The sequence below is a fragment of the Nomascus leucogenys genome, chromosome 14 (assembly GCF_006542625.1).
Source record: "Nomascus leucogenys isolate Asia chromosome 14, Asia_NLE_v1, whole genome shotgun sequence".
NCBI classification, from domain to species: domain Eukaryota; kingdom Metazoa; phylum Chordata; class Mammalia; order Primates; family Hylobatidae; genus Nomascus; species Nomascus leucogenys.
The window spans coordinates 58986547-59014530 of record NC_044394.1 but is presented as its reverse complement, the minus strand read 5'-3'; the positions used below and the strand labels follow the sequence as shown (position 1 = coordinate 59014530).

General features: G+C 50.7%; 3 protein-coding genes across 8 annotated transcripts; 2 read left to right on the top strand and 1 right to left on the bottom strand.

Moving 5' to 3' along the window:
* The first annotated feature begins 4 nt into the window (after positions 1–4).
* Positions 5–21095, top strand: LOXL3 (lysyl oxidase like 3). 2 transcript variants are annotated; one of them, XM_003268702.4, is made up of 14 exons: positions 5–84; positions 1321–1645; positions 3617–3780; positions 4381–4595; positions 17318–17537; positions 17775–17955; positions 18094–18248; positions 18491–18658; positions 18792–18954; positions 19444–19687; positions 19787–19902; positions 19982–20118; positions 20225–20336; positions 20540–21095. In XM_003268702.4, exons 2-14 carry the CDS (start codon positions 1333–1335, stop codon positions 20611–20613), a joined length of 2262 nt encoding a protein of 753 aa, XP_003268750.1. In that variant the 5' UTR covers positions 5–84; positions 1321–1332; the 3' UTR covers positions 20614–21095. The 2 variants fall into 2 exon arrangements, with proteins under 2 accessions (XP_003268750.1, XP_012358085.1); XM_012502631.2 differs by lacking the exon at positions 5–84 and having other exon boundaries at positions 484–1645; positions 20540–21086.
* Positions 20903–24810, bottom strand: HTRA2 (HtrA serine peptidase 2). Of its 2 annotated transcripts, XM_003268705.3 has the most exons (8): positions 23706–24810; positions 23397–23601; positions 23113–23307; positions 22847–22879; positions 22516–22621; positions 22293–22362; positions 21505–21600; positions 20903–21399 (listed from the first exon to the last, which is right to left on the bottom strand). In XM_003268705.3, exons 1-8 carry the CDS (start codon positions 24209–24211, stop codon positions 21234–21236), a joined length of 1377 nt encoding a protein of 458 aa, XP_003268753.1. In that variant the 5' UTR covers positions 24212–24810; the 3' UTR covers positions 20903–21233. The 2 variants fall into 2 exon arrangements, with proteins under 2 accessions (XP_003268753.1, XP_030683029.1); XM_030827169.1 differs by having other exon boundaries at positions 21042–21399; positions 22516–22879; positions 23706–24373.
* On the top strand, positions 24462–27558 carry AUP1 (AUP1 lipid droplet regulating VLDL assembly factor). Of its 4 annotated transcripts, none has more exons than XR_001114785.2 (12): positions 24462–24635; positions 24716–24853; positions 24933–25083; positions 25281–25465; positions 25727–25799; positions 25895–25968; positions 26204–26270; positions 26372–26474; positions 26621–26740; positions 26848–26963; positions 27090–27270; positions 27374–27558. XR_001114785.2 is itself a non-coding variant. In XM_003268704.3 (12 exons), the coding sequence occupies exons 1-12, from the start codon at positions 24586–24588 to the stop codon at positions 27408–27410; spliced, it is 1233 nt and encodes a 410-aa protein (XP_003268752.1). In that variant the 5' UTR covers positions 24462–24585; the 3' UTR covers positions 27411–27558. The 4 variants fall into 4 exon arrangements, 2 of the variants coding, with proteins under 2 accessions (XP_003268752.1, XP_030683033.1); XR_004033267.1 differs by having other exon boundaries at positions 26848–26999; XM_003268704.3 differs by having other exon boundaries at positions 27152–27270.
* The last annotated feature ends 426 nt before the right edge of the window (positions 27559–27984 follow it).

Sequence of the window (27984 nt, the reverse complement as noted above, 5' to 3'; positions counted from 1 at the left end):
AGCATTTTTTTTTTCTGGAAGTCCTAGGACTGATCTCCAGAACCAGCACTCTTCTCCCAGCCCTTAGGGTCCTGCTCGGCCAAGGTAGGGGGAGTCACGCTAACCTCAGAGGGAACGAGTAGGGGATGGAGAGGATGTGGAGGGACCAGGGAAAACGGGTGGTGTGGGATAGCGTCGAGGGGAAGCCACCCAACTGAGAGTTTGATTCTTGTCAAAGGGCATGTGAGACAGAGTACACAGAGGAGGCACATACCGGAGGCGGGGGCTACGGGTGTTCCGAACAGGGCCGCCAGGAGCGCCCTAAGGGAGGGGGCTCCTCCGGGAGGCCCTACCCCCGGGTCCCCAAGCCAAAATGTCCCCAGAACAAAGCTGCCTTGTTGGATTGATTGTTTGGGTTGGGGGAAGCATGTTGGGGGCTTGCTGTAGAGGGGCTGTTCTCAGCCCTAGGCAAAGAAGGCCTTGGCTGAGGAGCCATAGCGCCTGGCCTCCCGTTGCCCGGTGACAGCGATGGTGGTGTTGGCAGGAGGCTGGGACAACCCTACCCCATCCCCCGCCCAGCCTTGAGGCCTGGCCCTCCTGGGCCTCTTGACCCTGCAGGGCATCTGAGAGCCTGTGTATTGGGGAGGGCGTGCAGCAGGTTCTCCAGGCGAGCTTTGGTGCCAGCCTTCCCTGCCTGGGAATCTGCTGGGTTAGGACTCTGGGCTCCCATTCAGGGGATCTGTGGTCCCAGGGCCGCCTAGGGCCCCTTACGTGCCTCTCTGCACAATCAGTACAGCTGTCTGTCCTCCCTCTGAGTAAATGGGGTCATCTGGATCCCTCCCACGTCCGCCCCTTGGCTCTTGTCAATCCCTCTCCTCCTCACCCGCGGTGTGCTTGGTTCCCCTATGCTGAGTGCTTGGTTCTTTCCCTATCACTTTCTATCTGTTGTCTCTCTCCTCTGTGTCTTTCTGGTTTTCTCTCTCTCATTCCCACAGTCTCCCTTCCTCTCACATCCTGTCTGTCTGGGTCTTCCTCTCTACGTGTCTCTTGCTCAGTCTCTATCTCTTTTTATTGACCCTTCTCTGACTCTCGGTGTCTCATAGCTGTCTCTTATCTCTGGGTCTCTCAGGCTGTGCCTCTATGACCTGTGCCACTGCCCTTATTTAATGTGTTTCTCTCCCTGTCTCTCTTGGTCCCTGGGGCTCTTTCTCTCCTGTTGTCTCTCGCTGTCTCTGTCTTACTCAGTGTCTGTTTTTCTTTCGTGACTTCTCCCTGTCTTTCTGACTCTGGGCCCCACTCAATCTGTTTCTCTCAAATACACTTTCTCTCTGGGGCACCCAGGCCTTCCCTACCATGCGACCTGTCAGTGTCTGGCAGTGGAGCCCCTGGGGGCTGCTGCTGTGCCTGCTGTGCAGCTCGTGCTTGGGGTCTCCGTCCCCTTCCACGGGCCCTGAGAAGAAGGCTGGGAGCCAGGGGCTTCGGTTCCGGCTGGCTGGCTTCCCCAGGAAGCCCTACGAGGGCCGCGTGGAGATACAGCGAGCTGGTGAATGGGGCACCATCTGCGACGATGACTTCACGCTGCAGGCTGCCCATGTCCTCTGCCGGGAGCTGGGCTTCACAGAGGCCACAGGCTGGACCCACAGTGCCAAATATGGCCCTGGAACAGGTGAGCAATGATCCAGGCATATCCTAGGTATTACCTATGTGTGGCCAAAGTGCAGGGAAAGGGAACACCGGGGTGGCACAGCCATAGGGACACACGACACCAAGAACAGCCAGCATTGAGTAAATCTATGGATGACAAACCAAGCAACATAGTTACTTCCCAGAGCTGTGTGACCTTAGGCTAGTCAGTGCTTTCTCTGAGCCTCAGATGCCCTGTGTGCAAAACGACTAGATGACGTCTAAGTTCTTTTCTGTTGCAAAAGTATGATCCTTCAAAGCCATCCACAAAACAGCCCAGATACAGGTGAGCCCTGTACAAATAAAGTACAGTTGGTTTCATGGGACGCTAAGAGCAGGTAAATGATATCTGGATGTCCCAAAGTCACAAGGGGTCACAGACACTGCAGCTAACAAAATCAGGTTATAGGCCAGAGCTAAAACTAACAAGGTGGTACTAAGGACAAGTATAAAATCTAGGACAAGTATGAATGTGGGTGGTGGAGGCTTAAGAGCAGTTCCCTAGGTGAGGCCTAGGACTGCGCCCATGGTATGAACCCACAGTGGGATTGATGGACAGAAGCAGGTGCAACCTGCAGCTGATCCCCCAGTTCCCACTGGCTAGACCACCTGTGGAATTAAGTGTCATTTGTAGATGCTGTGTTTTAAGAGGGACAGTAGAAAATGGAAATACTTTCAAAGAAGAGCTGCCTAAATGTGAAAGATTCAGAAGCCGAGTTTCAAGGAGGAATTGCTGAAGAATCAGGGGATTGATATGGAAAGTAAAAACCTTGCATAGCAATGACATAATGGTTGTTTTCAAATATGGGAAGGACAGTCATGTGGCTGAAGGATTTTTCTGGTTGGCACCAAAGGACTGAATCAGATGTGGTAGGGGAAAGTCATGAAGAGTCACAAGGACTTTGATGGTTACACAGTCTGGTGGGGCAGGAGCTAGGTGTCTCCGCAACAGCTGGGTAAGTCCTGTTGGGATGTGAATGAGATGTCCTTGAACATTGGCTAGGACAGATGACCTTTGAGGCTGCGCCCAATTCTGAGAGGAAGCCAGTGATACTCCACAGGGTTCAGTCCAGGCACAGTGGCTCACGCCTGTAATCCCAGCACTTTGGGAGGCTGAGGTGGTGGATCACCTGAGGTCAGGAGTTCGAGACCAGCCTGGCCAACATGGTTGAAACCCTGTCTCTACTACAAATACAAAAATTAGCTGGGTATGGTGGCACATGCTTGTAGCCCCAGCTACTTGGGAGGCTAAGGCAGGAGAATTGCTTGAACCTGGGAGACAGAGGTTGCAGTGAGCTGAGATCATGCCACTGCACTTCAGCCTAGGCAACAGGACAAGACTTCGTTTCAAAAAAAAAAAAAAAAAAACAGGTTTCAGACAGAGAGAAGAACAAGAGGCTATATGGCAGCACAGACAGGGCGGGCACATGAGAGAATGCAAGGATGTGATGAAAGGATCTTAGATGTCCAAGCCTCACAGATAGGTCAAACTCCTAAGCCCCCATGTATTGGCTTTATGGTCTTAAGCAAGTTGCTCAGCTTCTCTAAACCCCAGTTTCTTTATATAAAATGGTGTTCTGGCAGCTCTGTTCTAAGAATGATCACATATGTGCACACCATGGCAGAGCACCTGGCACATAGTAGGTACCTGATTAATTGTAGCTATCAATGAGTGGGTAGAGACTTATCAGAACTTCAGGGTTGATTCTTGGTTTTTTATTCACCCTATCATGTTCTTGAGTATCCCCAGATCACACCAATCTTCCCCCAATCTTATGTCCCCTTCCTATTCCCTGCCAGGGTCCCCTGTCCCTGCTCCACCCCTTATCATACCAGAAAGATGGGATCATCATGGCCAAGTGGGAGGCCTCAGCACTCACTCTTCCCTACATCCCCATTACTCCCCCATCCTCCCTCCCCAAGCTTCTCTGTCCCTTCATCTCCCCTTCCACAGGCCGCATCTGGCTGGACAACTTGAGCTGCAGTGGGACCGAGCAGAGTGTGACTGAATGTGCCTCCCGGGGCTGGGGGAACAGTGACTGTACGCACGATGAGGACGCTGGGGTCATCTGCAAAGACCAGCGCCTCCCTGGCTTCTCGGACTCCAACGTCATTGAGGTCTGCATTTCCTAGACGTACACACACACCACCCAGGATAGCCGAGAGGACTGTGGGGTGGTTAGGGGAGACATTAGAAGGTAGTTACCCCTGGGGGATCATTTGGATTGGTGGGAGACTTGGAAAAGCAAATAGTAGAGCTCCCAGATGCTGTAAAATCCAACAGGGTTTTTAGCATTCACATTCAAGGGGCTAAATCTGGCATGAGCCTCTGCAGCTTCATCCCTAGTCACCCCTGGGGCACCTGGTGCTCTCCTTCTCCTCAAATGTTCCTGCTTTCCTGAGACATCTTCCTTCTGACTTTCTCCTCCTTCAAAGCCATTTCCTCTCTGAAGTGCTCCCTCCTGCTCCAGGCACAGGGAGGTGCTCCTTCCTAGTGCCCTGAATCCTCTCTGGGAGCACAGCACATCCCACGCGCTGCTGGCTGCAAGAGAGTCCCCACCGCGGACTGCAGCCATCGTGGCCGCTCTCTCAGCGCCGCCTCGGGCCCATCCCACCACTGGGTTTACAGCAGGCACACCAAGCAGGGTTCCTTAAGGGCGGCAGGACACATGAAAGGTGCCACTGGGATTCTTTCCCTGCTTGTGGCCCCGCCCCCAGGTAGAGCATCACCTGCAAGTGGAGGAGGTGCGAATTCGACCCGCCGTTGGGTGGGGCAGACGACCCCTGCCCGTGACGGAGGGGTTGGTGGAAGTCAAGCTTCCTGACGGCTGGTCGCAAGTGTGCGACAAAGGCTGGAGCGCCCACAACAGCCACGTGGTCTGCGGGATGCTGGGCTTCCCCAGCGAAAAGAGGGTCAACGCGGCCTTCTACAGGTGAGGAGCCGCGGGCGCCGGGCGGAGCAGGCCGGGATTGGGGTGCTCCCTGATGAATAGCCTTGGGAGACATCTGAGCAGGTCCGGGGCACGGGAGGACCCGGGGGTCGGGACGCGCGGGAAAATATGGAGGCCGTTGCAAAGCTGGAGAGTTGGGAAATCTTGTGGGACCACGAAAGGTGCCCCAAGGGAGTACCTGAAATGGGAACCAGCGAGGCTCCCGCTCTCTCGTGGCCGACGCCTGGGCGGACAGGCGGATTCCTCGGCCCCAGGACGCGCGCCGGCCTCGCGAGGCCACTCCCAGGCCCGGGGGCGATTCCAGCGGTGTCGCTGCCGGCCAGCGAGTTCCGAGTTCAGCAAGGACGCGGCCGCCCCTGGGAGGCGGCGCCTGGGTGTGTCCCGCGCGGGCTGGGCGCCCAGGGTCCGGGGGCCCGGGGACGGCGGCGCCCGGTGGCCGGAGGGCGCCAGGAGAGATCGCGCCAGCTCTCTACCCGGGCCGCCCCGTTGCGGGGCGCGTGTGTGAACGCTTGAGCCCTCGGGACTCCTGGAAGTCCTGGAAGTTTCCCAGAATCTCTTTTGGCAAGGCCCAACCTCTCCACCTGCGCTGGAGCCCTGGGGTCCAGTCCGGCTTCCAGGGAAACGCATCACCCTGGGAACTGCCTGTGCTTAACTAAAGTCTCCCTTCCCTGGAACATCTACTTTGATCTTTTTGAGGAACTGCCATTGGCAGCCAGGCATTTATTTGGAAATCTTTACACCCTCTCACTGTAATCTATTTTGCGAGCCAAAAATCCTCCCTTTCTTCAGTGGTTCCCTAGATCAGTATTGCTGAAAGGCTTCTTGATGTCCGGATAGCATTCCGCGGGCACACTACTTCAGATGCGGTCTGATGCGGCCAGCCACTGTAGAAATCCTCAACCCCGACTGAAGCGTGCTCAGATTCCACTGTCTTCCTACTGCGGCAGCTTCCCACTGCTTATACTGAACTTGTCATCACTTAAAACCAGTTCAGGTCTTCCCTATGCTTCCTACTGATAAAAGCAGCCTTTCCAACCCAGGTATAGGTGACGTTTACATTTGTTTTGATACATAATTTAGAAGCCATAAAAAAGCCATGATGATCCCATGAGATTATCTTGAGTCCTGATGTGACTTTCCATCTGTCATTCCCCCTCAGCCTCCTCTGCTGAACAGACATGGCAGCTTTGCCTTCTGGCTTCATCCAAATGGCTAGAAGTTGTGGAAATGTTTAAAACCAAAGTCTAAGTCTTCTTGCAAAATGTTCCTGTAGATTTTCATCAAGCTTCTGATCATCAGCTGTAAAATATGTTCCTTCCACCAACTGGGAAGAAACAGAACACTTCAATGATGTAACCAACATTTCACCTTATCTATCTATATATTTCTTATCTGTAATGAAATCATGGGAGATTCTGTTAGTCTTTGATAAAATCCAGATACGCTATGTTCACAGCCATTCTCCAGCCTTCCAATTTAGTAATCTTGTCAAAAAAGAAAATCATAGTAGTTTGAGTCTATTTTTACTGAAATCCTTTTAGGTCTCTAAGAATCACCTTATTTTTTCCTAAATGCTTACACGCTTCTATTTAATAATTTATTCTAGAATATTACTTATGTGTAGATTGAGGAATTGAGGAATCCTTTTTCTCCTTTTTTTTTTCTTTTGAAAGTCAGGATATTATCCAGTCTCCAATCTTTTCTATACCTGCTCACACTTTCTTTGCCTTGGCTCTGAGGTTCATCTGAAATGTCTTTCAGTACTGAAGACTTTCGGTACTTTATCTGGCCTGGACACTCAAACCACTTTAAAACAAACGTGCTGTGCCTCTTTACTTTCATCCATCTTGGGGTGCATTTCCTTCTCTGTGCTGCTTACCTTCCCTAATTTAAACGCCATGTTCTGAAAGATGCGTAGAATTTAAATAGACATTTCCAGTGAAGAAGATAGCATGAACAAAGGTGTAGAGATCCATTCACCCAATATTTATTTACTGAGATCTTACTATGTGCCAGGTACTGTTGTAGACGCTACCCGTGGCTCATGCCTACCTATAATCCCAGCATTTTGGGAGGCCAAGGTGGAGGCATTATTTGAGCCCAGGAATTCAAGATCAGCCTGGGCAACATCATGAGACCCTGTCTCTACAGATAATTTTTTAAAAATAAAATTAGCTGAACATGGTGGTGCGTGCCTGTGGTCCCAGCTACTTGGGAGGCTGAGGTGGGAAGATTGCTTGAGCCCAGGAGGTCAAGGCTGCAGTGAGCTGTGATCATGCCACTACACTGCCTGGGTGGCAGAGCAAGACCCTGTCTCAAAAAATAAATTAACTAAGGCCGGGCACAGTGGCTCACACCTGTAATCCCAGCACTTTGGGAGGCCGAGGCGGGCAGATTACCTGAGGTCAGGAGTTCGAGACCAGCCTGACCAACATGGAGAAACCCCATCTCTACTAAAAATACAAAACTAGCCGGGTATGGTGGCGCATGACTGTAATCCCAGCTACTCGGGAGGCTGAGGCAGGAGAATCGCTTGAACCCAGGAGGTGGAGGTTGCAGTGAGCTGAGATCGTGCCATTGCACTCCAGCCTGGGCAACAAGAGCAAAACTCTGTCTCAAATAAAAATAAAATAAAAATAAATTAAGTAAGTAAATAAATAAATAAGTGGCCAAGGAAGGCCTCTTGGAGAAGGTGTCATTTGAGAAAAGATTTAAAGGAGGTGAGGGCACAAGCTATGCAGACCTCTAGATAAACATTTCCAGGAAGAGGGATCAAAAATGAAAATATTCTGGGGTGTGTGTGTGGCTGTGTGTGTGTGTGTAGTGGGTGATGGGATAAGGCATTCTTGTCCTTCTCCTGGAGGCCACTGTGGCTGGAGCTGAGTGAAAAAGAAGAAAATGGTAGGAGACGCAGTGTAGGTGGTCATCGGGAAAGAATGGGGAGCCAGATCCTGCGGGCCATCTGGGAGAGGCTGGCTTTTGTTCTGTGGGAGATAAGGAACCACTGGAGGGTTTGGGGCAGAGGTGTGACATCGGGCTTCCATTTTTTTTCAGTACTACTTTCACTGCTTTATTAGGAATAGACTGTAAGGGATGCAGTAGAAGCAAGAAGTCAGGTGGCTAGTTACGGGGTTATTGTCTTCTGAAATCCACGTAAAGAAAGTGAAAGGTGATGGTGACCAGTGAAAGTGGTGAAAAATGATCAAGTTTTACAGATAGTTGAAGGCAGAGCAATAGGACTTGCTGATGGATTCAGTGTGATGTGAGAGAGAGGAGTTAAGGCTCTCTCCAGGTTTTTGGCCTCAGCTGAGTAAGAAATTGGCCTCACCTGACAAGGAAAACAGTGAATAGAGTGTGTTTTGTTGGGAGACAGGCTTGGGGGGGGAGGGTAGGAACTTGGTTTTAGACCTGTTAAATTTAAGATTCTTTAAGACATTGAAGTGGCGAGGCTAAGTTAGGTAATTTAATATAGGACTCTGGAGTTCAGTTGAGTAAAACATATAAAGTCCTGAAACTGGACAACATACCAAGGAAGTGAATGTAAATTTAAAAGACAGAGAGAGGCCCAGAGACTGAACCTTGGGGAGACTAAATATTTAAAAGTCGGAAGATAAGATGAATGCAAACAGTGAGGTGAGGTAGGAAGAAAACCAGGGGAGTGTGGTGGCCTGGTAGCCAAGTAAAGTGCTTCAAAGAGGAGAGAGTGACCAGGTAAGTCAGTGCTGCCCAGACCTAAAAACATGAGGACTGAGAAACAACTGCTGGATTTAGCAACAGGAAAGTCAGTGTTGGCCCCAACAGAGATGATAATGAATGGCTTATATTTGGAAGACAGTAAGTTATACTGAGAAATAGTGGAAGATCTGGATAAAGGGAGGCCAGAAAATGGAATGCTTTAGGTGCCAAATTGGAGAGTTTGGCCTTTGCCTTATAGAAAAATTACAAATAAAGGTATTTATATGGGACAAGAATAAAGCCAGTGTTTTTGAAAGTTTGCCTGATAGTAATAGATGAGGAGAGGAGGGTCTTGATGCAGTAAGACCAGTCAGGAGTTTGTTCTAAAATTGAAGCTTATCAGGAGGGTAAAAACAAAGATGGAGGAAAATGAATAGATGTAGGATGACTGATAGAACATAGAGAACAGACACCTAAAATGATTCCGATGCTGCCTGAGAGAAGGATGGTACCAGCAGCCATCTCTGGGCTTCAGGTTAATATGAACTAGCTTTAGAGATGGGCTGTCCTTGGAAAGTTTGAGACACAGGAATTGTCCCCAGGTATGCAAAGCCAAAATAATTTTTAGAGATCAGGAATATTTGTTGGACATATCGGAATCTCATACTAAGTCTGGGATATAAAGACTGGGGAAAGAGATATACTAAAGCACAGAAGCCATTCTTCGTGGGGAAAGAGATTGCGGGAGCCCTGGGAGATTCTGTGATGGGGCTATAATCTAGATCCTTCACAGATCAGGCCCAGCAGAGGGAGCATTCTCGAAGGTGATACAATTATGAAAGATAGGCAAGATAGTTGTAAACAACTCTCCCCTCCTTAGGAAAAAAAAGAAAATTGATCTGCTGGCTTTTAGAGGAAGTCAGTAAGATTTAGGGAATGAGAAAATCAAAACCTGATGTATTAATCATTTTTCAATTTGTTTTGGTAGTTCTACCCTAGAACATGTAAAAGTTGTAGAACTTTAGAATAAGAAAAGAATGTACAGATAACTGAACTATTTACTGCTCTTTTACAGGTAATGAAATTGAGGCTCTAAGAGCTTCAGTGCTATTTAAGAAGTCACTCTTCTAGTTCATTTCAGCTTGACAGATGTTTATTGAACTCCTATTTGCCAAGTACTGTGCAAGGTGCTGAGAATACAAAGGTGAATAAATGACAAGAGAGGTTATTAGACTGTAGATCATAGAAGACCTTATAGGCCATCATAAGGATTCAGGTCCTTACGATAAAAGGATTGGGAAGCCTTTGACGTTTGGATTTTTTGTTTGTTTTGTTTGTTTGTTTTTTTGAGAGGGAGTCTGGCTCTGTTGCCCAGGCTGGAGTGCAGTGGCACAATCTCTGCTCACTGCAACCTCCGCCTCCCTGGGTTCAAGTGATTCTTCTGCTTCAGCCTCCTGAGTGGCTAGGTCCACAGGTGCCCACCACCACGCCCACTTAATTTTTGTATTTTTAGTAAAGATGAGGGTTCACTATGCTCGCCAGGCTGGTCTCGAACTCCTGACCTCAGGTGATCCGCCCACCTCGGCCTCCCAAAGTGCTGGGCTTACAGGCTTGAGCCACCGCGCCCGGCCATTGAAGTGTTTTAATGGGGAGGGCTGTGAGATGGCATGATCAGGTTTGTGACTCCAAAAGATCATTTTGAATCTATTTCTTTTTTTTTTTCCTTTCTTTTTTTTGAGACAGAGCCTTGCTTTGTCACCCAGGCTGGAGTGTAGTGGTGCAATCTTGGCTCACTGCAACCTCCGCCTTCCAGGTTCAAGCAATTCTCCTGCCTCAGCCTCTCGAGTAGCTGGGATTACGGGCACGCGCCACCATGCCCAGCTAATTCGCTAATTTTTGTGTATTTTTAGTAAAGATGGGGTTTCTCCATGTTGCCCAGGCTGGTCTTGATCTCCTGACCTCAGGATCAGATCAAGTGATCTGCCTGTCCTGGCCTCCCAAAGTGCTGGGATTACAGCTGTGAGCCACCATGCCCCGCCTTTGACTCTGTTTCTGAGAATGGTCAGGAGAGGAGCAAGAAATATGGATTGGAGAGATATTTAGGAAGTAAAATTGACAGGACTTGGTTATTGATTGACTTTGGGATCCAAGAAAGGGAGAAGTCAGGATTGACCCCTAGGTTTCTGGAGTGGATTTTACTGAGATACTTATCTTTTTTTTTTTTTTCGGGACCTACATTACATTTTAGATTACTTTCAGATCTCTACCGAGAAACATCAAGAAGGCAATGAAATAGACAAGGTTATGAATACACTAGGTGTGAATTAGACCATATAGAGGGCCCTAAATGAAGTGAGAACAGAATGCCTAAGAAAGAGCTCCACAAATTTTAATGGCCAGATAGGGGAGGAGCCTGCAGAGAAAACCAAGAAAGAGCAACCAGAACTAGGAATAGGCGGCTCTGGGCACACTGCTTAGGAGTCAGCCCTGCTCCCTGGGGAGCCACTCCAGAAATTAATAATAATAATAAGCAGAATTAGGAATAAAACCAGGATATTGTAGTGTTATAGCAGCCAAGGAAAGAGAGGACAGTCAGATGTTGCAGAGAGGTCATTAAGATGAAGACTGAAAAATGTCTGCTGGATTTAACAAAACAGAAGTTTGCAGAGTGATAGGTAGGGAAAACCAGAGGAAGTGGATTAAAGAATGAGTAAGAGGAGGCTGGGCATGGTGGCTCACACCTGTAATCCCAGCACTTTGGGAGGCTGAGGCAGGTGAATCACCTGAGGTCAGGAGTTTGAGACCAGCCTGGCCAACATGATGAAACTCCATCTCCACTAAAAATACAAAAATTAGCTGGGTGTGGTGGTGCGTGCCTGTAATCCCAGCTACCTGGGAGGCTGAGGCAGGAGAATTGCTGAGCCAGGAGGCAGAGGTTGCAGTGAGCCAAGATTGTACCACTGCACTCCAGCCTGAGTGACAGATCGAGACTCTGTCTCAAAAAAAAAAAAAAAGGAAGAGAGGATATAAAGATGATAAGTATGGACAGCTCTTGAAAAATGTTACTGTGAAGGGGAGGAGAGATGAGTAGAGGGTGTGTGTGTGTGTGTGTGTGTGTATGTGTGTAGGAGTGATTTGAATGTTTAAAAGGATTCATTTGAGAAAAATAAATTGTATGCAGGACAGAGAAAAATTGTAAGAGATGGAATTTAGAAACATTTAGGGACAGTAGACTTAGAGAAGAAAGATAGTTGAAAGGTATGAGAAGAGGATATGCAAATGTAGACAGGTTTTTGTTTGGGGTTTTTTCTTTGTTTGTTTGTTTGATTCTTTGTTTTTGAGACAGGGTCTCTCTATGTTGACCAGGCCAGAGTGCAGTAGTGCCATCATGGCTCACTGCAACCTCGACCTCTTGGGCTCAAGTGATCATCCTGTCTCAGCCTCCTGAGTACCTGGAACTACAGGCTCAAGCCGCCACACCTGGCTAATTTTTAAATTTTTTGTAGAGACGAGGTCACACTATGTTGCCCAGGCTGGTATCAAACTTCTGGGCTCAAGCAGTCCTCCTGCCTCAGCCTCCCAAAGTGCTGGGATTACAGGCATAAGCCGCTGCCCCTGGCCTACATAGGCTTTTATGTTTGATGGTTGAAGGAAGGAACAAATGGTAGGTGGAAACAAACACATCTGTGAATGAAGAAATTTAAATCAAGACAAATAACAGCATTGGTCCTCGATAAGGACAAAGTCCTTAACATAACTTATATATAGTTTTATATATAAAATATTTATAAGATAAAAGGGTCTAAACTCTTTTATATAAATATGAAATAAGATTACATATATGTGGCCGGGCGCGGTGGCTCACGCTTGTAATCCTTTGGGAGGCCGAGACGGGCGAATCACGAGGTCAGGAGATCGAGACCACGGTGAAACCCCGTCTCTACTAAAAATACAAAAAATTAGCCAGGCGTGGTGGCGGGCGCCTGTAGTCCCAGCTACTCAGAGAGGCTGAGGCAGGAAAATGGCATGAACCCAGGAGGCGGAGCTTACAGTGAGCCGAGATTGCGCCACTGCACTCCAGCCTGGGAGACAGAGCGAGACTCCATCTCAAAAAAAAAAAAAAAAGATTACATACGTCTGTGTATATATATATAAATAATACAAAGACTTGATGATATAAGGTCCTTAAATAATTTACAGAAGAGGTACTTCTAAATTTCTAGATAATACCAAAATGTTTTAGTACTACTCTGGAGATCAAGGTGATCTCTCCAGGTTGATTGGTGAAGAGGCCAAGTGTATTTCATTTTAGACATTTTAGACATGTTTGAGAAAAAGACATTTGGAGAAAAAATTTCCCACCATATTTATAAGATGAAAGAGTCTAACTATTAGTAATGTCTCAGTAAAGGGACCTGAGAGTTGTATATTCTTTGCCAGGAATGTCCAACACTTTGGACACTTTGACAAAGAGACCAATTAAGTACATCCTCAGGAAGAAGCTGAGGCAGGAAATATCAAACAGCTTCTGACTGGTTTAAAATACATGCATATATTTAAATCCCAAGGTGTCTTCACACATTAAACGGTCATCCCTCAGTACCCATGGGGGATTGGTTCCAGGATCTCCCAAGGATACCACAATTCAAAGATGCTCAAGTCCCTGATATAAAATGCTATAGTATTTGCATATAACCTATGCACATCCTCTGTATGCTTTAAATCATCTCTAGATTACTTATAATACCTAACATAATGTAAATGCTACATAAGTAGTTGTTATATTTTATTGCTTAGGGAATAATGACAAGAAAAAAAGTTGGTACGTGTTCAATACGGATGGAGGTTGAATCTACAGATGCAGAGCCCATGGATATGGAAGGCCAGCTGTACTGTGTTGAAATATGACTTCTCAAGAGAAACAGCAGAGCAGGAACATGTTCAAAGAAAGGACAACTAAAGCTGGGCTCAGTGGCTCATGCCTGTTATCTCAGCACTTTGGGAGGCCAAAGCAGGAGGATAGCTTGGGCTCAGAAGTTTGAGATGAGACCAGCCTGGACAACATAGTGAGACCCTGCTTCTACAAAAAAAAAATAATAATAAAAAGTATTAGCCAGTCATGATGGTGCACACCTGTGGTCCCAGCTATTCAGAAGGCTGAGGTGGGAGAATCACTTGAGCCCAGGAGATAAGGCTGCAGTGAGCCATGGTTGCACCATGGCACTGCAGCCGGGGTGACAGAGTAACCCTGTCTTAAAGACAAAAAAAAAAAAAAAAAGGAAAAATTATTTATTTCCCTGGAAGTAAGTTTGGGAGATGAACTCAGTTTGTGAATGACCACAGCATATGGGATTGGAACTTCAGCAGGAAGGGTGGTATCATTGTAAGGAGCCTGGCCTGTGTTCCCCAGTCAAACCAAGTTAACGCCCTTGGATATTCAGCCTTGGTTCTTGGTCCTGGTCCAGCAGCCTCGGGCCTGAACAATGCCAGAAGCCTTTCTCAAAGAGAGCATCCAGGAAAAAAAGACACAGTAGCCTCCCTAGGCTAGTTCTCCCTCCTAGCCTGGTCAGTCTGGCAATCCTAACAATCCTAACGGTGCTCCCCTTAACCCTCCACTGAGGTTTAGCACTAACATCTGGACCCAGGAGTCCTTACTTGCCATCTGCCCTAGCTAATTTCTGAGGGTGCTGGCACGGGGCCACCGTCCTGAGTCCACAGCCTTCACTTCTGCTTACCCACCTAGTCATGTGCTGATGAGGCCAGGCAGCTATGAAAGCTCGGGTCTCAGCCAGGCGCGGTGGCTCACGCCTGTAATCTCAACACTTTGGGAGGCCAAGACGGGTGGATCACAAGGTCAGGAGTTCAAGACCAGCCTAGCCAACATAGTGAAACCCCATCTCTACTAAAAATACAAAAAAAAGAAAAAAGAAAGCTCCAGTCTCAGGAGTGTCTGCTGTTATAATGTCCTGCCACCAGGAAGCCTTCGGACTGCTAGAAGAGAAATCTTGCCCCTGGTCCTAGTTGCACCAGGCTTTTCCACTTGGTTCTACACTGACCCTGACTACTATTGTCTTATCCTCACAGAAAGTTGAGGAAGCGAGCGGCCAAGGTCTCAGCCCGACATCCCAAGCCCCTTGGAAGGTAATGGGGCAAGAGCCCCGGGACCTCCTGCTCGCCCTGCGGCCCCAGGAGGTGGATGGATGGATGGCAGCCTATCCATGTCCATCCCAGAACCCAAGCTGATGGATTAGGGATGTGAGGAAAATGGCTTTTCCTGCGGGGAGGTGAAGGGAGCAGGCATGGGGATGGGCAAGCTTTGATCTTAGGGAACACAAGGAGGAAATAATGTAGGAGTGGCTGAGAAGCCTCCCATCTTTACACGTCCCCCAAATAGCTTGGATTCCAGCCTCAGCCACCTTCATTCTTCCTCCTTCCTGCCCCCTCCATCAACTCCCTTAGTTCACCCACATTCCCATTCTCTCCCCTCTCCACCTTTCCTCTTCCCTTCTCCCCCTCCCAACTCCCCCACCTGGGTTGACATCGCTAGATTTCCCATTACTGTTGCTGAATCCAGAGAGCAGCATGAGTTCCTGAAATGCAGTTCAATGGTGTTCGGCAGACGATGGATGCGGAAAGTCTTCACTTTTCCCGTCCCTATGCTGCCCACAAAGGGTCTTTCTCAGAAACAGAAAAATAACCCTGTACCTTCCCTGCACCACATACGTAACCACTACCTCTACCAACTTCCTTCTCCTTTTTGCAGACCAATCACCAAGCTTAAAGTCAAACCCAAACCCCGAGTGGGCAGGGGGCCAACCAAGAGGTAAATAAAATTCAGGTTAGGTGGAAAGGAGAGGGAGCACGGAGTTACCCGGCTGTGGCCAGGGAGGGAGGGGGTCCAGGAGGCCTGTGTGGCTGAAAGAGCTGACCAAGAGGAGGAGCAGCAGCAGCTCTTAGAAATCACCTTCCAGGGCATTTACTGAAGTGTTACGCAAGACTGGTCCTTACCTTGGTCTCAGGAATGATGCTTGTCCTGGGATTTGTTGGTTTTTTCACTCACTGACTACCTCGTTTCACATGTTTACTTGTCTTCCCCTTGTGAGTTCCAGGAGACAACCTGGTGCTTTTCTCTTTCAGACGCCATACTTGCCTCTTCTGTAAGAGGTTACATTTGCCTAAAGGATCAGTGTTCCCAAATCAAATGCTTTATTTGATTAGTTGTTAAAAATAAGTGCTACCAGCTTACTCGAGATGGAGTGAAACTCAGGGTCCCCTTTGGAACCTTTACCAGGAATGCAGTCAGATTGACAGCCCTGCCTCTCTGGCTCATTTTCCACAATTAGGCTCCCAGTTCCCTAATTTTCCTCCTGGGCTCCTTTAGAACTCGAAGTGGGAAGCTTCCAACCCCTGTGATTACATCTAACTTGTCTTCAAAAGGCAGTTGGCACATTAAAAGTCTCCCTGATAACTTCAAGAGGGACTGAAGTATAGAGAATTCATCCGTTTCTCCACTCTTGTTCTCAACAAGTTCTAGTCTCACCCAGTGGTCCCCTCATAGCCCTCATTCCCCAGCTTCTCTGGTGGTTTCAAGGGATCTCAGAAATTTGGGGATGTTCTTGTAGTGCCCTTCTAGCTTAGGGTCATCTTTGCCCAGCATGGCCACACTCTAGCCTTCCCTGACCCCCACATTAAAGTACACACTGCCATTTTTATTTGGTTCATTGTAGACAACGGGGATGAGGATGTTTAGAAGATAGATGTCTTTTTCCTGTGATGGGCTCTTTGACTTTTACTTTCAGCCAAACAGGACTGTGGGAGAGTGCCTGATCTCTTAGATCTTCAGGATCCATTTATCCTGAGCTTCCAAAGGTATTCTGTAAAGTCTCCAGGCTTCCTTTGTCTGTTTTGTGTATAAACTTTTCCTCCTCCTGTGTCTTCCTAGCCAATGGCTTCAAGTCATCATATTCCATCCTTCCTCTGACATCAAGTTAGATAGGGCACATTACTGCAATAATGCATGACCACATCAGCCTCACAGGCCCATTCCACCAACACCAGACCTCATCTTCTTCCCTTTCTCTGCGGGCTTGACCCAGCTGTTTTGGGCACAGTGTACTTCACTCTGGCACTTGCCTCACTGCAGCCTCTCGTTCTATTGGTATCGATAAACAAGTTCCCCCATTCTCTCAAATATCTCAGCAGCATTTCCAAGCTTTAGCATCTATAGTTCAGTCCCATTATCCTATTCAAATGGCTTTGGGACACTGTTATGTTGAAATTGCAGAAGCATGGGCTGCCTTTTTAAAGACTTACACAGCACAGGTCCTGGGATGCCTGCCATTTTGTTGTTCACATCCATCTCCTTTCTCTGGTCATTTATTCCCTCAAACTTTGACCTGTCCTGCATTTATACATCTTCATTCTTGCATATGCCAGTCCCAGTTCTTCCTGTGTCTACCTGCTGGTCTGTTCTTGCTGCATCTGCCCCTCCTAATCTGTCCTGCAGAGTCTCTGGCCTCTGCGGAGCCATGGAGATGGGAGACTTCCTTAGTCCTTTGCATCCTGGCTCATTCAGTTATTCCAGTCTCAGCAACACAGAAGGACTTGCTCGCCCTGGCTTTTCAGGCTTCCTGTGTCAGCCACTCCCTCCTGGCCATTTCTTCCAACTGGAAAGTCCTGGTTTCCCCTTTCCTGAGGCCTTAGCCTCAGCCTCCTTTAGGGCCAGCAGCCTGAAACCACTTGGAACAGTTTCTTCCAGGCAAGTCGAGACTAGCCATCCTTCTCCTAGGGTTGTTCTACTGCAGGAGGGCCCCAAGGCCCCTCTTATCTGGGTAGTTGAGGCTCCCTCAGCCTGGAAACTCAGCAATCCCCATGTATCCCCGAGGGAAACACGGAAGGGGGAAGAAGAGGGGATAAATGGTCACAAAAGGGTGGGGGGCATGGTGGAGGCATGAAGTGGGAGGATGTTTATGGGGCCAAGAGGCAGGAGCATTGTTTTACCCTACTGCACCTCACTCCTGTCCCCCTAGGCTGCTGGCCCAACGGCAGCAACACTCCTTTGGTCTGCATGGGGTGGCGTGCGTGGGCACGGAGGCCCATCTCTCCCTCTGTTCCCTGGAGTTCTATCGTGCCAATGACACCGCCAGGTGCCCTGGGGGGGGCCCTGCGGTGGTGAGCTGTGTGCCAGGCCCTCTCTACGCGGCGTCCAGTGGCCAGAAGAAGCAACAACAGTCGAAGCCTCAGGGGGAGGTGTGTGAGACAGTGATTATGACCTTTCCCACCCCAGGTGGAGAACCCCTAGCCTGGCAACCCCAGACTAAGCACAGCCCTGACCTTTGAGGACAGACAGGAGCCTTCCAGGGGGTGGGCCACAGACCTGATACCACCCACTCCCTCCCACCAAAGTCTCACTCATCTGCCAGGTCTGCTTAGCCCTCCGTGCAGATGTTGCCATTTGCCTCTGTTGGGCACTTCTCTCTTCTATAGGCCCGTGTCCGTCTAAAGGGCGGCGCCCACCCTGGAGAAGGCCGGGTAGAAGTCCTGAAGGCCAGCACATGGGGCACAGTCTGTGACCGCAAGTGGGACCTGCATGCAGCCAGCGTGGTGTGTCGGGAGCTGGGCTTTGGGAGTGCTCGAGAAGCTCTGAGCGGCGCTCGCATGGGGCAGGGTGAGGTGGCATGGAGGTGGGAGGGAGAGGGAAGGAGGTACATGCTCCTGGGGCATATTCCTTCGGAAGGTTAGGTGTCCCCTGGGCAGACAATATATGCTTAGTTACAACTTCCTGATCTTTGCCATCTGGCCCTAGGCATGGGTGCTATCCACCTGAGTGAAGTTCGCTGCTCTGGACAGGAGCTCTCCCTCTGGAAGTGCCCCCATAAGAACATCACAGCTGAGGATTGTTCACATAGCCAGGATGCCGGGGTCCGGTGCAACCTACCTTACACTGGGGCAGAGACCAGGGTCAGTAATCCTCTCCACCTTGGCTGAGGTCTCTTTCATCCTATCCAGGCCTGGCCTCCAATCTACAGTCCAATGGCCCCCAGCCCATTGCCCCAGGCCCCTGCCATCCTGCAGCTCCCACCTGACCCATCACTTGCTAGCCCATTATGTGCCTCTGAGTCATGCTTCAGCCACATCTATGTTAGACTCCCACTACCTCACCCCAAAGCTTCCTCCAGCGCTTCCATTCTGTGTCACTACAGATCCGACTCAGTGGGGGCCGCAGCCAACATGAGGGGCGAGTCGAGGTGCAAATAGGAGGACCTGGGCCCCTTCGCTGGGGCCTCATCTGTGGGGATGACTGGGGGACCCTGGAGGCCATGGTGGCCTGTAGGCAACTGGGTCTGGGCTACGCCAACCACGGCTTGCAGGTGAGTGGGAAGGAGAGGGGAGCCAAGACTGTTGTCTCAAAGCCTGTGTTTTGGGCAGAGGGCTGAGGAATGAGTCCTTGGCCCAAGATGCTGGATCCTGGGCCTTACAGAAACATCTGCATTATGTCCCCAGGAGACCTGGTACTGGGACTCTGGGAATATAACAGAGGTGGTGATGAGTGGAGTGCGCTGCACAGGGACTGAGCTGTCCCTGGATCAGTGTGCCCATCATGGCACCCACATCACCTGCAAGAGGACAGGGACCCGCTTCACTGCTGGAGTCATCTGTTCTGAGAGTGAGTGAAGGAGGGAGTGATGCATGTCAGGGAAGGTAGTGTCTGGGCCACCCCTTTGCAGGGAAAGGGGGCTGTAATCTGGAGGGGCACTCCTTCCCCATAAAAGAACCAGTTTCGCTGGGTGCAGTGGCTCACGCCTTTAATCCCAGCACTTTAGGAGGCCAAGGTGGATGGATCACGAGGTCAGGAGAAGACCAGCCTGGCCAAGATGGTGAAACCCTGTCTCTTACTAAAACTACAAAAATTAGCCAGGCGCAGTGGCTGCTAATCCCAGCTACTCGGGAGGCTGAGGCAGGAGAATCACTTGAACCCAGGTGGCAGAGATTGCAGTGAGCCAAGATCATGCCGCTGCATTCCAGCCTCGGCAACAGAGTGAGACTCCATCTCAAACAAACAAAAAACTAGTCTTACACACTGGGGAGGGATGGAAGCACCCCTCTCTGTGAAGTCAGCAGTGACTTCTAACACCCCCTTCCTTTCTTGGTGCAGCTGCATCAGATCTGCTGCTGCACTCAGCACTGGTGCAGGAGACCGCCTATATCGAAGACCGGCCCCTGCATATGTTGTACTGTGCTGCAGAAGAAAACTGCCTGGCCAGCTCAGCCCGCTCAGCCAACTGGCCCTATGGTCACCGGCGTCTACTCCGATTCTCCTCCCAGATCCACAACCTGGGACGAGCTGACTTCAGGCCCAAGGCTGGGCGCCACTCCTGGGTGTGGCACGAGTGCCATGGGTGAGAGGGTAGGGAGTCAAGTAGAAGGGCAAGGCCACGGGGGATGGGGCAAACCTTCTGGGGGCAGAGAAGGAAACAGAAGTTCCCTTCTCCCCACAGGCATTACCACAGTATGGACATCTTCACTCACTATGATATCCTCACCCCAAATGGCACCAAGGTGGCTGAGGGCCACAAAGCTAGTTTCTGTCTCGAAGACACTGAGTGTCAGGAGGGTGAGTTGGGGCCCGAAGTGGACCACATGGTATCCATTGCACAGCCTTTCCTTACACTGACATATGCCAATCCCTCCAGATGTCTCCAAGAGGTATGAGTGTGCCAACTTTGGAGAGCAAGGCATCACTGTCGGTTGCTGGGATCTCTACCGGCATGACATTGACTGTCAGTGGATTGACATCACGGATGTGAAGCCAGGAAACTACATTCTGCAGGTACCTGGAGTCTGGGGCTTCCAGATGGGTGAGTAGGGGGAGCGTTAAAGACACCTCTGAATTTGAGGATTGTCGCTGGGTTAAGTGGCCTTTTTCTCACTCACAGGTTGTCATCAACCCAAACTTTGAAGTAGCAGAGAGTGACTTTACCAACAATGCAATGAAATGTAACTGCAAATATGATGGACATCGAATCTGGGTGCACAACTGCCACATCGGTATTTGATGGGAAGAGCAACCCAGGAAGATTTAGGGGATGGGAGGGAAAGACGTTCATTCTCTTTTCCGTAACTTGTTTCTGCATCTTCCCACCCTCCTCTGGAGCTCTCAGTCCCTCCACTTCTACCCACCCTTCTCCACAGTGGGTCTATCTCCCTCCCTCTGTGCAAGGCACCTCCCAAATTGCCTGTCCACTCTGCAGGTGATGCCTTCAGTGAAGAGGCCAACAGGAGGTTTGAACGCTACCCTGGCCAGACCAGCAACCAGATTATCTAAGTGCCACCACCCTCTGCAAACCACCACTGGCCCCTAATGGCAGGGGTCTGAGGCTGCCATTACCTCAGGAGCTTACCAAGAAACCCATGTCAGCAACCGCACTCATCAGACCATGCACTATGGATGTGGAACTGTCAAGCAGAAGTTCTCACCCTCCTTCAGAGGCCAGCTGTCAGTATCTGTAGCCAAGCATGGGAATCTTTGCTCCCAGGCCCAGCACCGAGCAGAACAGAGCAGAGCCCACCACACTACAAAGAGCAGCACCTGACTAACTGCCCACAAAAGATGTCAGCAGCTCATTTTCTTTAATAGGAGGTCAGGATGGTCAGCTCCAGTATCTCCCCTAAGTTTAGGGGGATACAGCTTTACCTCTAGCCTTTTGGTGGGGGAAAAGATCCAGCCCTCCCACCTCATTTTTTACTATAATATGTTGCTAGGTATAATTTTATTTTATATAAAAAGTGTTTCTGTGATTCTTCAGAGCCCAGGAGTCAGTGCTGGTGGTTGGAGGGACCTGCCCCCACTGGTTCATTTAACCCTGTGTCCCGGCGCCCTCAGAGCCTCAGCCAGGAAGGCAAGGAGGAAATCAGAGCAGGAGCCTCATACTCTTGGTGATCTATTCATTCTGTGACCTCGGGGGTCACATATAAGGTCAGTGTTTCTCGTCCCCGCCGGATCTGCACTGCCAGCTGGGATTGGGTTCGAACAGCTTCATAAACATCTTCAGCATTTTGTACCATCTGCTCCCCAATGGCCAAAATCACATCACCAGGCCGCAGACCAGCCCTACAGAGAAAAATGGACACAGAGAAAGGAAGGAGTACAAAGCCTAGTTCAAGGACACATGCACACCTTGCCCATCCCCATATCACACTGCAGCCTCTCCCTCACCGGTGTGCAGGGGAGCCCAAGATGACTTTATGGATGAGTACACCATGCTGAACATCGGGAAAGCTTGGTTCTCGAAGCTGTAGTTCAGCAAGGATGCTGCAAGTACACAGATCACCCTATTAGCCAAACCCAGGCATTCTCCCCATCCTGAGTTCCACCTCAAGTCTCTTATCAACACATTGACAAATATATGGACAGGACATGCGCTAGGTACTACAAAATACAATGGCAACTCACTTTCTGTCTTCTAGCAATGAAGTGCAACATGTACATAAAAGATGTACACCACATGAGGGCACCAAATGACCAACAGTGTTAAATCAATAGCACTAATGTCATTCTAGAATACTAAGAGAAGCTTTAAGGGGAAAGAACTTAAGTTGAGCCTAAAAGGATGGGTCTGATATTAACCATATAAAACAAGAACAGCATAAATAAAAAACATGGGAGTAGGAAATCAGGTTGGCTGAGTATTCATATAGGAAGGTATTACAGCCAGGTCTAGAAAGTTGATTTACAGACAGATGGAAAATGGCCCTTAAATGCCAAGTTAATGGATTGAAGGCTTGAAATCAAAGCAGTAACAGGATGAAATCAATCTGGTGACAGGTGTACAAAGTGGAGTGGGATAAGAAAGTCAAGATGATGAAGGGAGACAGCTCTTGTGATTATTTCAAGTGTGATGCAGTTCATTTTAGATAAGACAGAAATGAGAACAAAGCTCAATAGAGGTGCTCACCTCTGATTACACTGGTCACATTACATGTCACTATCCCTAAAGCTCATACCTGGGACTCAGAGTCAGCATCATCACCCCAATGTAGCGCCGCTGGGACCCACTGATTCCAGAGGAGGAATCTGTGACAGAGGGACAAATGAGCCCCACCCAGCTACATCCTTCCTTCCCCGCCCTCTTCTCCCAACAGACCACCCTCCAGGAAGTCCCAACGAATGCCCTTCCCCTATTTCCACCACTTTAAAGGAACCCGTTTCCCCATAAGCCAGGCTCACTCTTCTTTTCCCCACGATGCAGAAACTCTCGAAGGCGATCAGAAGGGATGGCAAAGGAGATTCCAGCTGTGACCTTCATGGTGTTCACTCCAATCACCTCCCCATCCTGCAGGGATACAGCCCCCAGTTCCCTAGCCCAAACAAATAGTAGGGGATGGGGGCACCCAAACAAAAGTACCAGCAAGTGTTGGGGAAACCTGGTTGGATATTGAGAGATAACCAACAAAGAACTGCTCAAAAACTTAACCAAACATCCTTGAATTAGGGAAAACCTACCCTTCCCACACTGACCTGGGGCAGGGATTCTTGGAAGGAAGGATGTCTCACTCACCAGGTTAACCAGGGGACCTCCAGAGTTTCCAAACTGCAGGACAAGAAGAAAACATGAAAGAGATCTGGGGATTCTAAGTCTGGGGGCATACCAGGATGTAGGTACTTTCTCCAAATTCTCTTCTTTCTCAGCCCATGAATGAGTGGCCACATTTTTGCAGCCGAAGCTCTATATAGGCTCATCCACCATATATCAGTTGGTGCTTGTACCACACAGCCTCTCCCCCCTCCCCCATCATTTGTCATTTCTCTCCTGTCAGGACGCACATCAATAGCTGCATCAGTCTGAATGTATTCCACATTGGTTTGGGGGAGTCCCAGGTCTCTGGCTGGACGCTGAGCAGAGCTAACAATGCCGGATGTGATCGTGTTCTGCAGTGCAAAGGGACTTCCCATGGCAACAACAAACTCCCCTTGCCGGACATCAGCTGAGCGTCCCAGAGGCAGCGTGGGAAGAGGCTCCTAAGGGAGAATGGGTATAAGAGACCTGTCATCTGAAGATGCGAGCAAATAAGCAGCTCCAACCAGACCTGGCCTACCCCAGTCCCCACCTTAGTCTGAATCCTCAGCGTTGCGATGTCTGCCACGGGATCCACAGCTGTGACCACAGCCTCATACGTGTCGCCGCTAAGCAGTCTCACACGGACTCTGCGCCGATCAGCCACCACATGGGCGTTGGTGACAATGAGCCCATCGGCAGCCACCACGAATCCTGAGCCGTTCGAGATAGGGACTTCGCGGCCCAAGAAAGGGTGCCTGAAATGGAGGGAAAGCACAGATAAGAGGAGGCTCTGACCCCTCCTACCCGCCCGCCCTCCGGCCCGTGGCTTCAGTGCCTCCCGGTCTACCCCCACCATTACCGGTCCAGGATCTCGATATAGACCACGGCAGGTGCTGTCTTCTCCACCACATCTGCGATGAAGTTGTACTGACTCCGGGGAGAAGCGGGCGGCGGACCAGGGACGGCGGCGAGGACGGCCGGAGGACCCCGACCCCCGCCCCACAACAACAACAGCACTGCCCCCCCAGCGCCCAGCGCCACCGCCAGCCACGCGCGCGAAAGGGTTCCAGAGTTCTCTGAGGCCTCCCGGGTCCTGATATCTGGCGTCACCGCAGTCAGTTGTGCCCGGGGACCCGGGGTCCCAGACGTCAGGAATGCTCGGGGTTCAGTGACCCCAACAGACAACCGGGCCCAGAGACTGGGGGTCCCATAAGTCACTCGGGCCCGGGGGTCAGAAGTTCCTGACGTCAGCAGGGCCCGGAGGTCAGGGGTCAACCGGGGTCTCCTCCCCCAGCGAATGCCCCCCAAAGCCCGCCATGCCCGAAGGCTCCAGCCTGCACCCCGCCCCGCCCTCGGCGCAGCCATCAGCTCCGCCTTGGCTGCCTCCTCGCCCGCCCTACTCAGAGGCGGCACCCAGGACGCGAGCAGGCGGACAGTAGGACGCGGGGCACGCCGGTACCTGAAGTCCTCCAGAAGTGCACGCCGGGACCAGGATTCCGGGAGGCCGACTCCTCCCCGCCCCACGAATGCCGGGAATTGTGGTCTCTGCGGGACGCGAGTTGTGAGACGGCCCAAGGGGCCGCGGGGTATGCTGGGACCGCTAGCCCTTCCGGCGCGCCTCAGGACTTCGGGTCCCCTCACCCCGGGCGGATGCCCAAAGCCTCCGCCTTCCCAGGAGCCCCTGCGGCCGGGCGCGAAGATGGCGGCGGCGATGGCCGGGCGCTCCTGAAGCAGCAGTTATGGAGCTTCCCTCAGGGCCGGGGCCGGAGCGGCTCTTTGACTCGCACCGGTAAGAGACCCGGCGGGAAGAGACCGATCCCCGCGTCCTCTCCGCCTTCGGCGCCTGACCACTTCGCCTCTCGCCCTCAGGCTCCCGGGTGACTGCTTCCTGCTGCTCGCGCTGCTGCTCTACGCGCCAGTCGGGTTCTGCCTCCTCGTCCTGCGCCTCTTTCTCGGGATCCACGTCTTCCTGGTCAGCTGCGCGCTGCCAGACAGCGTCCTTCGCAGGTTCCGACGTGGGCGTTCGGGGAGTGTCAGAGCTGGGTCTGGCCTGAGGACACACAGTCACCACCTCCTGTGTCCCCAGGTTCGTAGTGCGGACCATGTGTGCGGTGCTGGGGCTGGTGGCCCGGCAGGAGGACTCCGGACTCCGGGATCACAGTGTCAGGGTTCTCATTTCCAACCACGTGACACCTTTCGACCACAACATAGTCAATTTGCTTACCACCTGTAGCACCGTGAGTGAGAGCAAGGCCGAGAGCGCCACGAGGCGGTTCCCTGGGGCCCAGCTGAAGGCCCCCCAGTCCCCACTCGCGTTCCCCATGGAGGATACTGAGCCTTACCCCTAACCCCGATCCTCTACCCCACATGTCAGTTTTTTTTGTTTCATTTTCCTTAATTTTTTCTTCTTGCTTTCTCTTCTCCTGGTTCCCAGCCTCTACTCAATAGTCCCCCCAGTTTTGTGTGCTGGTCTCGGGGCTTCATGGAGATGAATGGGCGGGGGGAGTTGGTGGAGTCACTCAAGAGATTCTGTGCTTCCACGAGGCTTCCCCCCACTCCTCTGCTGCTGTTCCCTGAGGAAGAGGCCACCAATGGCCGGGAGGGGCTCCTGCGCTTCAGGTGGGTTTAGCACAGGTATGGGGCGCCAGCTGGGTAGGTGGTCAAGCTTGTGGGCCCTTGAGTTTTTACAACTTTCTTCGGCCCTTAGCCCCCATCATCTCCAGTTCATTTCCTTTCTGTCCACTTTTAGTTCTTTCTCCTGAATCCCTTCATTTTTCAATTATGTGCTTGCAGAGTTTGACAGTTGCCTGTTATAAGGCAGGTATGAGCTGCTGACTAGGCTGGCTGGATTCCCATCCTACTTTCTCCTTCCTCTTCTAGTTCCTGGCCATTTTCTATCCAAGATGTGGTACAACCTCTTACCCTGCAAGTTCAGAGACCCCTGGTCTCTGTGGTGAGTGTGTGTTGAACAGGGAATCTCTGGGGCTTGGAGGGGAAGTTTCCCATCCCTGGCCCTGGCTTAGGCCTCACTTCATGCCCTCCCCTCAGACGGTGTCAGATGCCTCCTGGGTCTCAGAACTGCTGTGGTCACTTTTCGTCCCTTTCACGGTGTATCAAGTAAGGTATTAACTGCCCTCACATTTTGGTCGCTGGGGAGAGGCTCACCTCAAGGTCAAGGAATTAGTGGTCTCTGCCCTGTCCATTTGTAGATCTTTGTATCAAGGTTCTACCACAGAGGCAACACAAAGTATTTACTGTTTTCCCACCCTCACCATGCAAAGAGGTACCAAAGTGGGGAATGGTGACAGCCTCTACCCTGGGTGCCCACAACGTAGCCCTGGATTGATTTTTTTGCAGGTGGCTTCGTCCTGTTCATCGCCAACTAGGGGAAGCGAATGAGGAGTTTGCACTCCGTGTACAACAGGTGGTCGGGTGCACAGGCAGGGTGGAGGCAGGGTCCCTGCTTAGGAGGAGAGGGAGGAAAGCTTGAGATCTTGACACTTCCAGTCTTCCAATTCTCCCTAGCTGGTGGCCAAGGAATTGGGCCAGACAGGGACACGGCTCACTCCAGCTGACAAAGCAGAGCACATGAAGCGACAAAGACACCCCAGATTGCGCCCCCAGTCAGGTATGTGGTCTCTATACATTACAGCTTTTGGGGGTTTTTTTTTTCCAGCCTACTGTGATTCCTCCCCTATTCCGGTGCTAGTTAGCCTCTCCTTCTAGTTCTCTACTTACCAGAATTTCTTTTTCCTTTTTTTTCTTTTTCCACAGCCCAGCCTTCTTTCCCTCCCTCCCCTGGTCCTTCTCCTGATGTGCAACTGGCAACTCTGGCTCAGAGAGTCAAGGAAGTTTTGCCCCATGTGCCATTGGGTGTCATCCAGAGAGACCTGGGTATGGGAAAGGGTGGCCCCACACCGGGAGATGGGCACAGGGAGGAAAAGTGGGTTGTGAAGGAAGAAAGTAAGCAGGGAGTGGACTCCCTTCTCTTTTCTCCCCAGCCAAGACTGGCTGTGTAGACTTGACTATCACTAACCTGCTTGAGGGGGCCGTAGCTTTCATGCCTGAAGACATCACCAAGGGAACTCAGTCCCTACCCACAGCCTCTGCCCCCAAGGTGAGACCCAGGAAATGGTCAGATCCAAGTCTTAGGGTGAGTTGGGGGCAGGCTACATACTCCCTTATCCCTGACCTTTCTTTTTTGATCCTGAGACCCTAGCATAGTGCCTCTCTTGCAAAGTAGGCATTCGGTGCGTGTTTAATGATGATGACTCCGCAAGCCCTCTGACATTGTGATCACCTCAGTTTCCCAGCTCTGGCCCGGTGACCCCTCAGCCAACAGCCCTAACATTTGCCAAGTCTTCCTGGGCCCGGCAGGAGAGCCTGCAGGAGCGCAAGCAAGCACTATATGAATACGCAAGAAGGTGAGGGGGTTAGAGGACAATAATAGGATGTGGCAAATTGGAGAATGGAATTATGGAGCTACTGTGGCAAAGCCTGAATAATATCTCTCCCTATGTCCCACAGGAGATTCACAGAGAGACGAGCCCAGGAGGCTGACTGAGCTCAAAGGAACAGGATGGCACCCAGAGCCGCAGGACGGAGACTGGGGGCAGCCCTCACCCAACTCACAAAAGGCTGGATGGGTGGGTGGTAAAAAGGGAAGGATGAGGCTCCCCCAATGTCACATTAAATTCATGGTTTTCATTCAAGGCGTCTGTTGTCTCTCTGGGTCTCAAAAGCCCTGTGAGTGGGTTCCTTATTCTTTGGCTGGGGGCGGGGGTGGTGGGGGTGAGAGTCTTCTTGTACATTTGAGGGGGGTAGTCAGACTGCAACTGTCTAAAATCACCTCCTCATGCCAAGCGATGAGTGATAAATTAAGGAAGTGTAACTGAACTGAAGACCCAGCTTGGGTAATCAGCCCAGGTTTTGGAGGAAGCTGCTGCAAAACTACAAGTCCCAGCATGCCTTTCACAAGCACACTACACATCATCTATAGAGTTCACACATGCTCAGTGTGGTAGCTGGAGCCTGTTTTCCATAGGTTCCTGACTAGGTTAAATAAGGTGGAGCAAATAGCCCCACCCGAAAAGCAGGCTTCAGGATTTGAAGTTTGAGCCAATCCCTGAGGTAGAGCC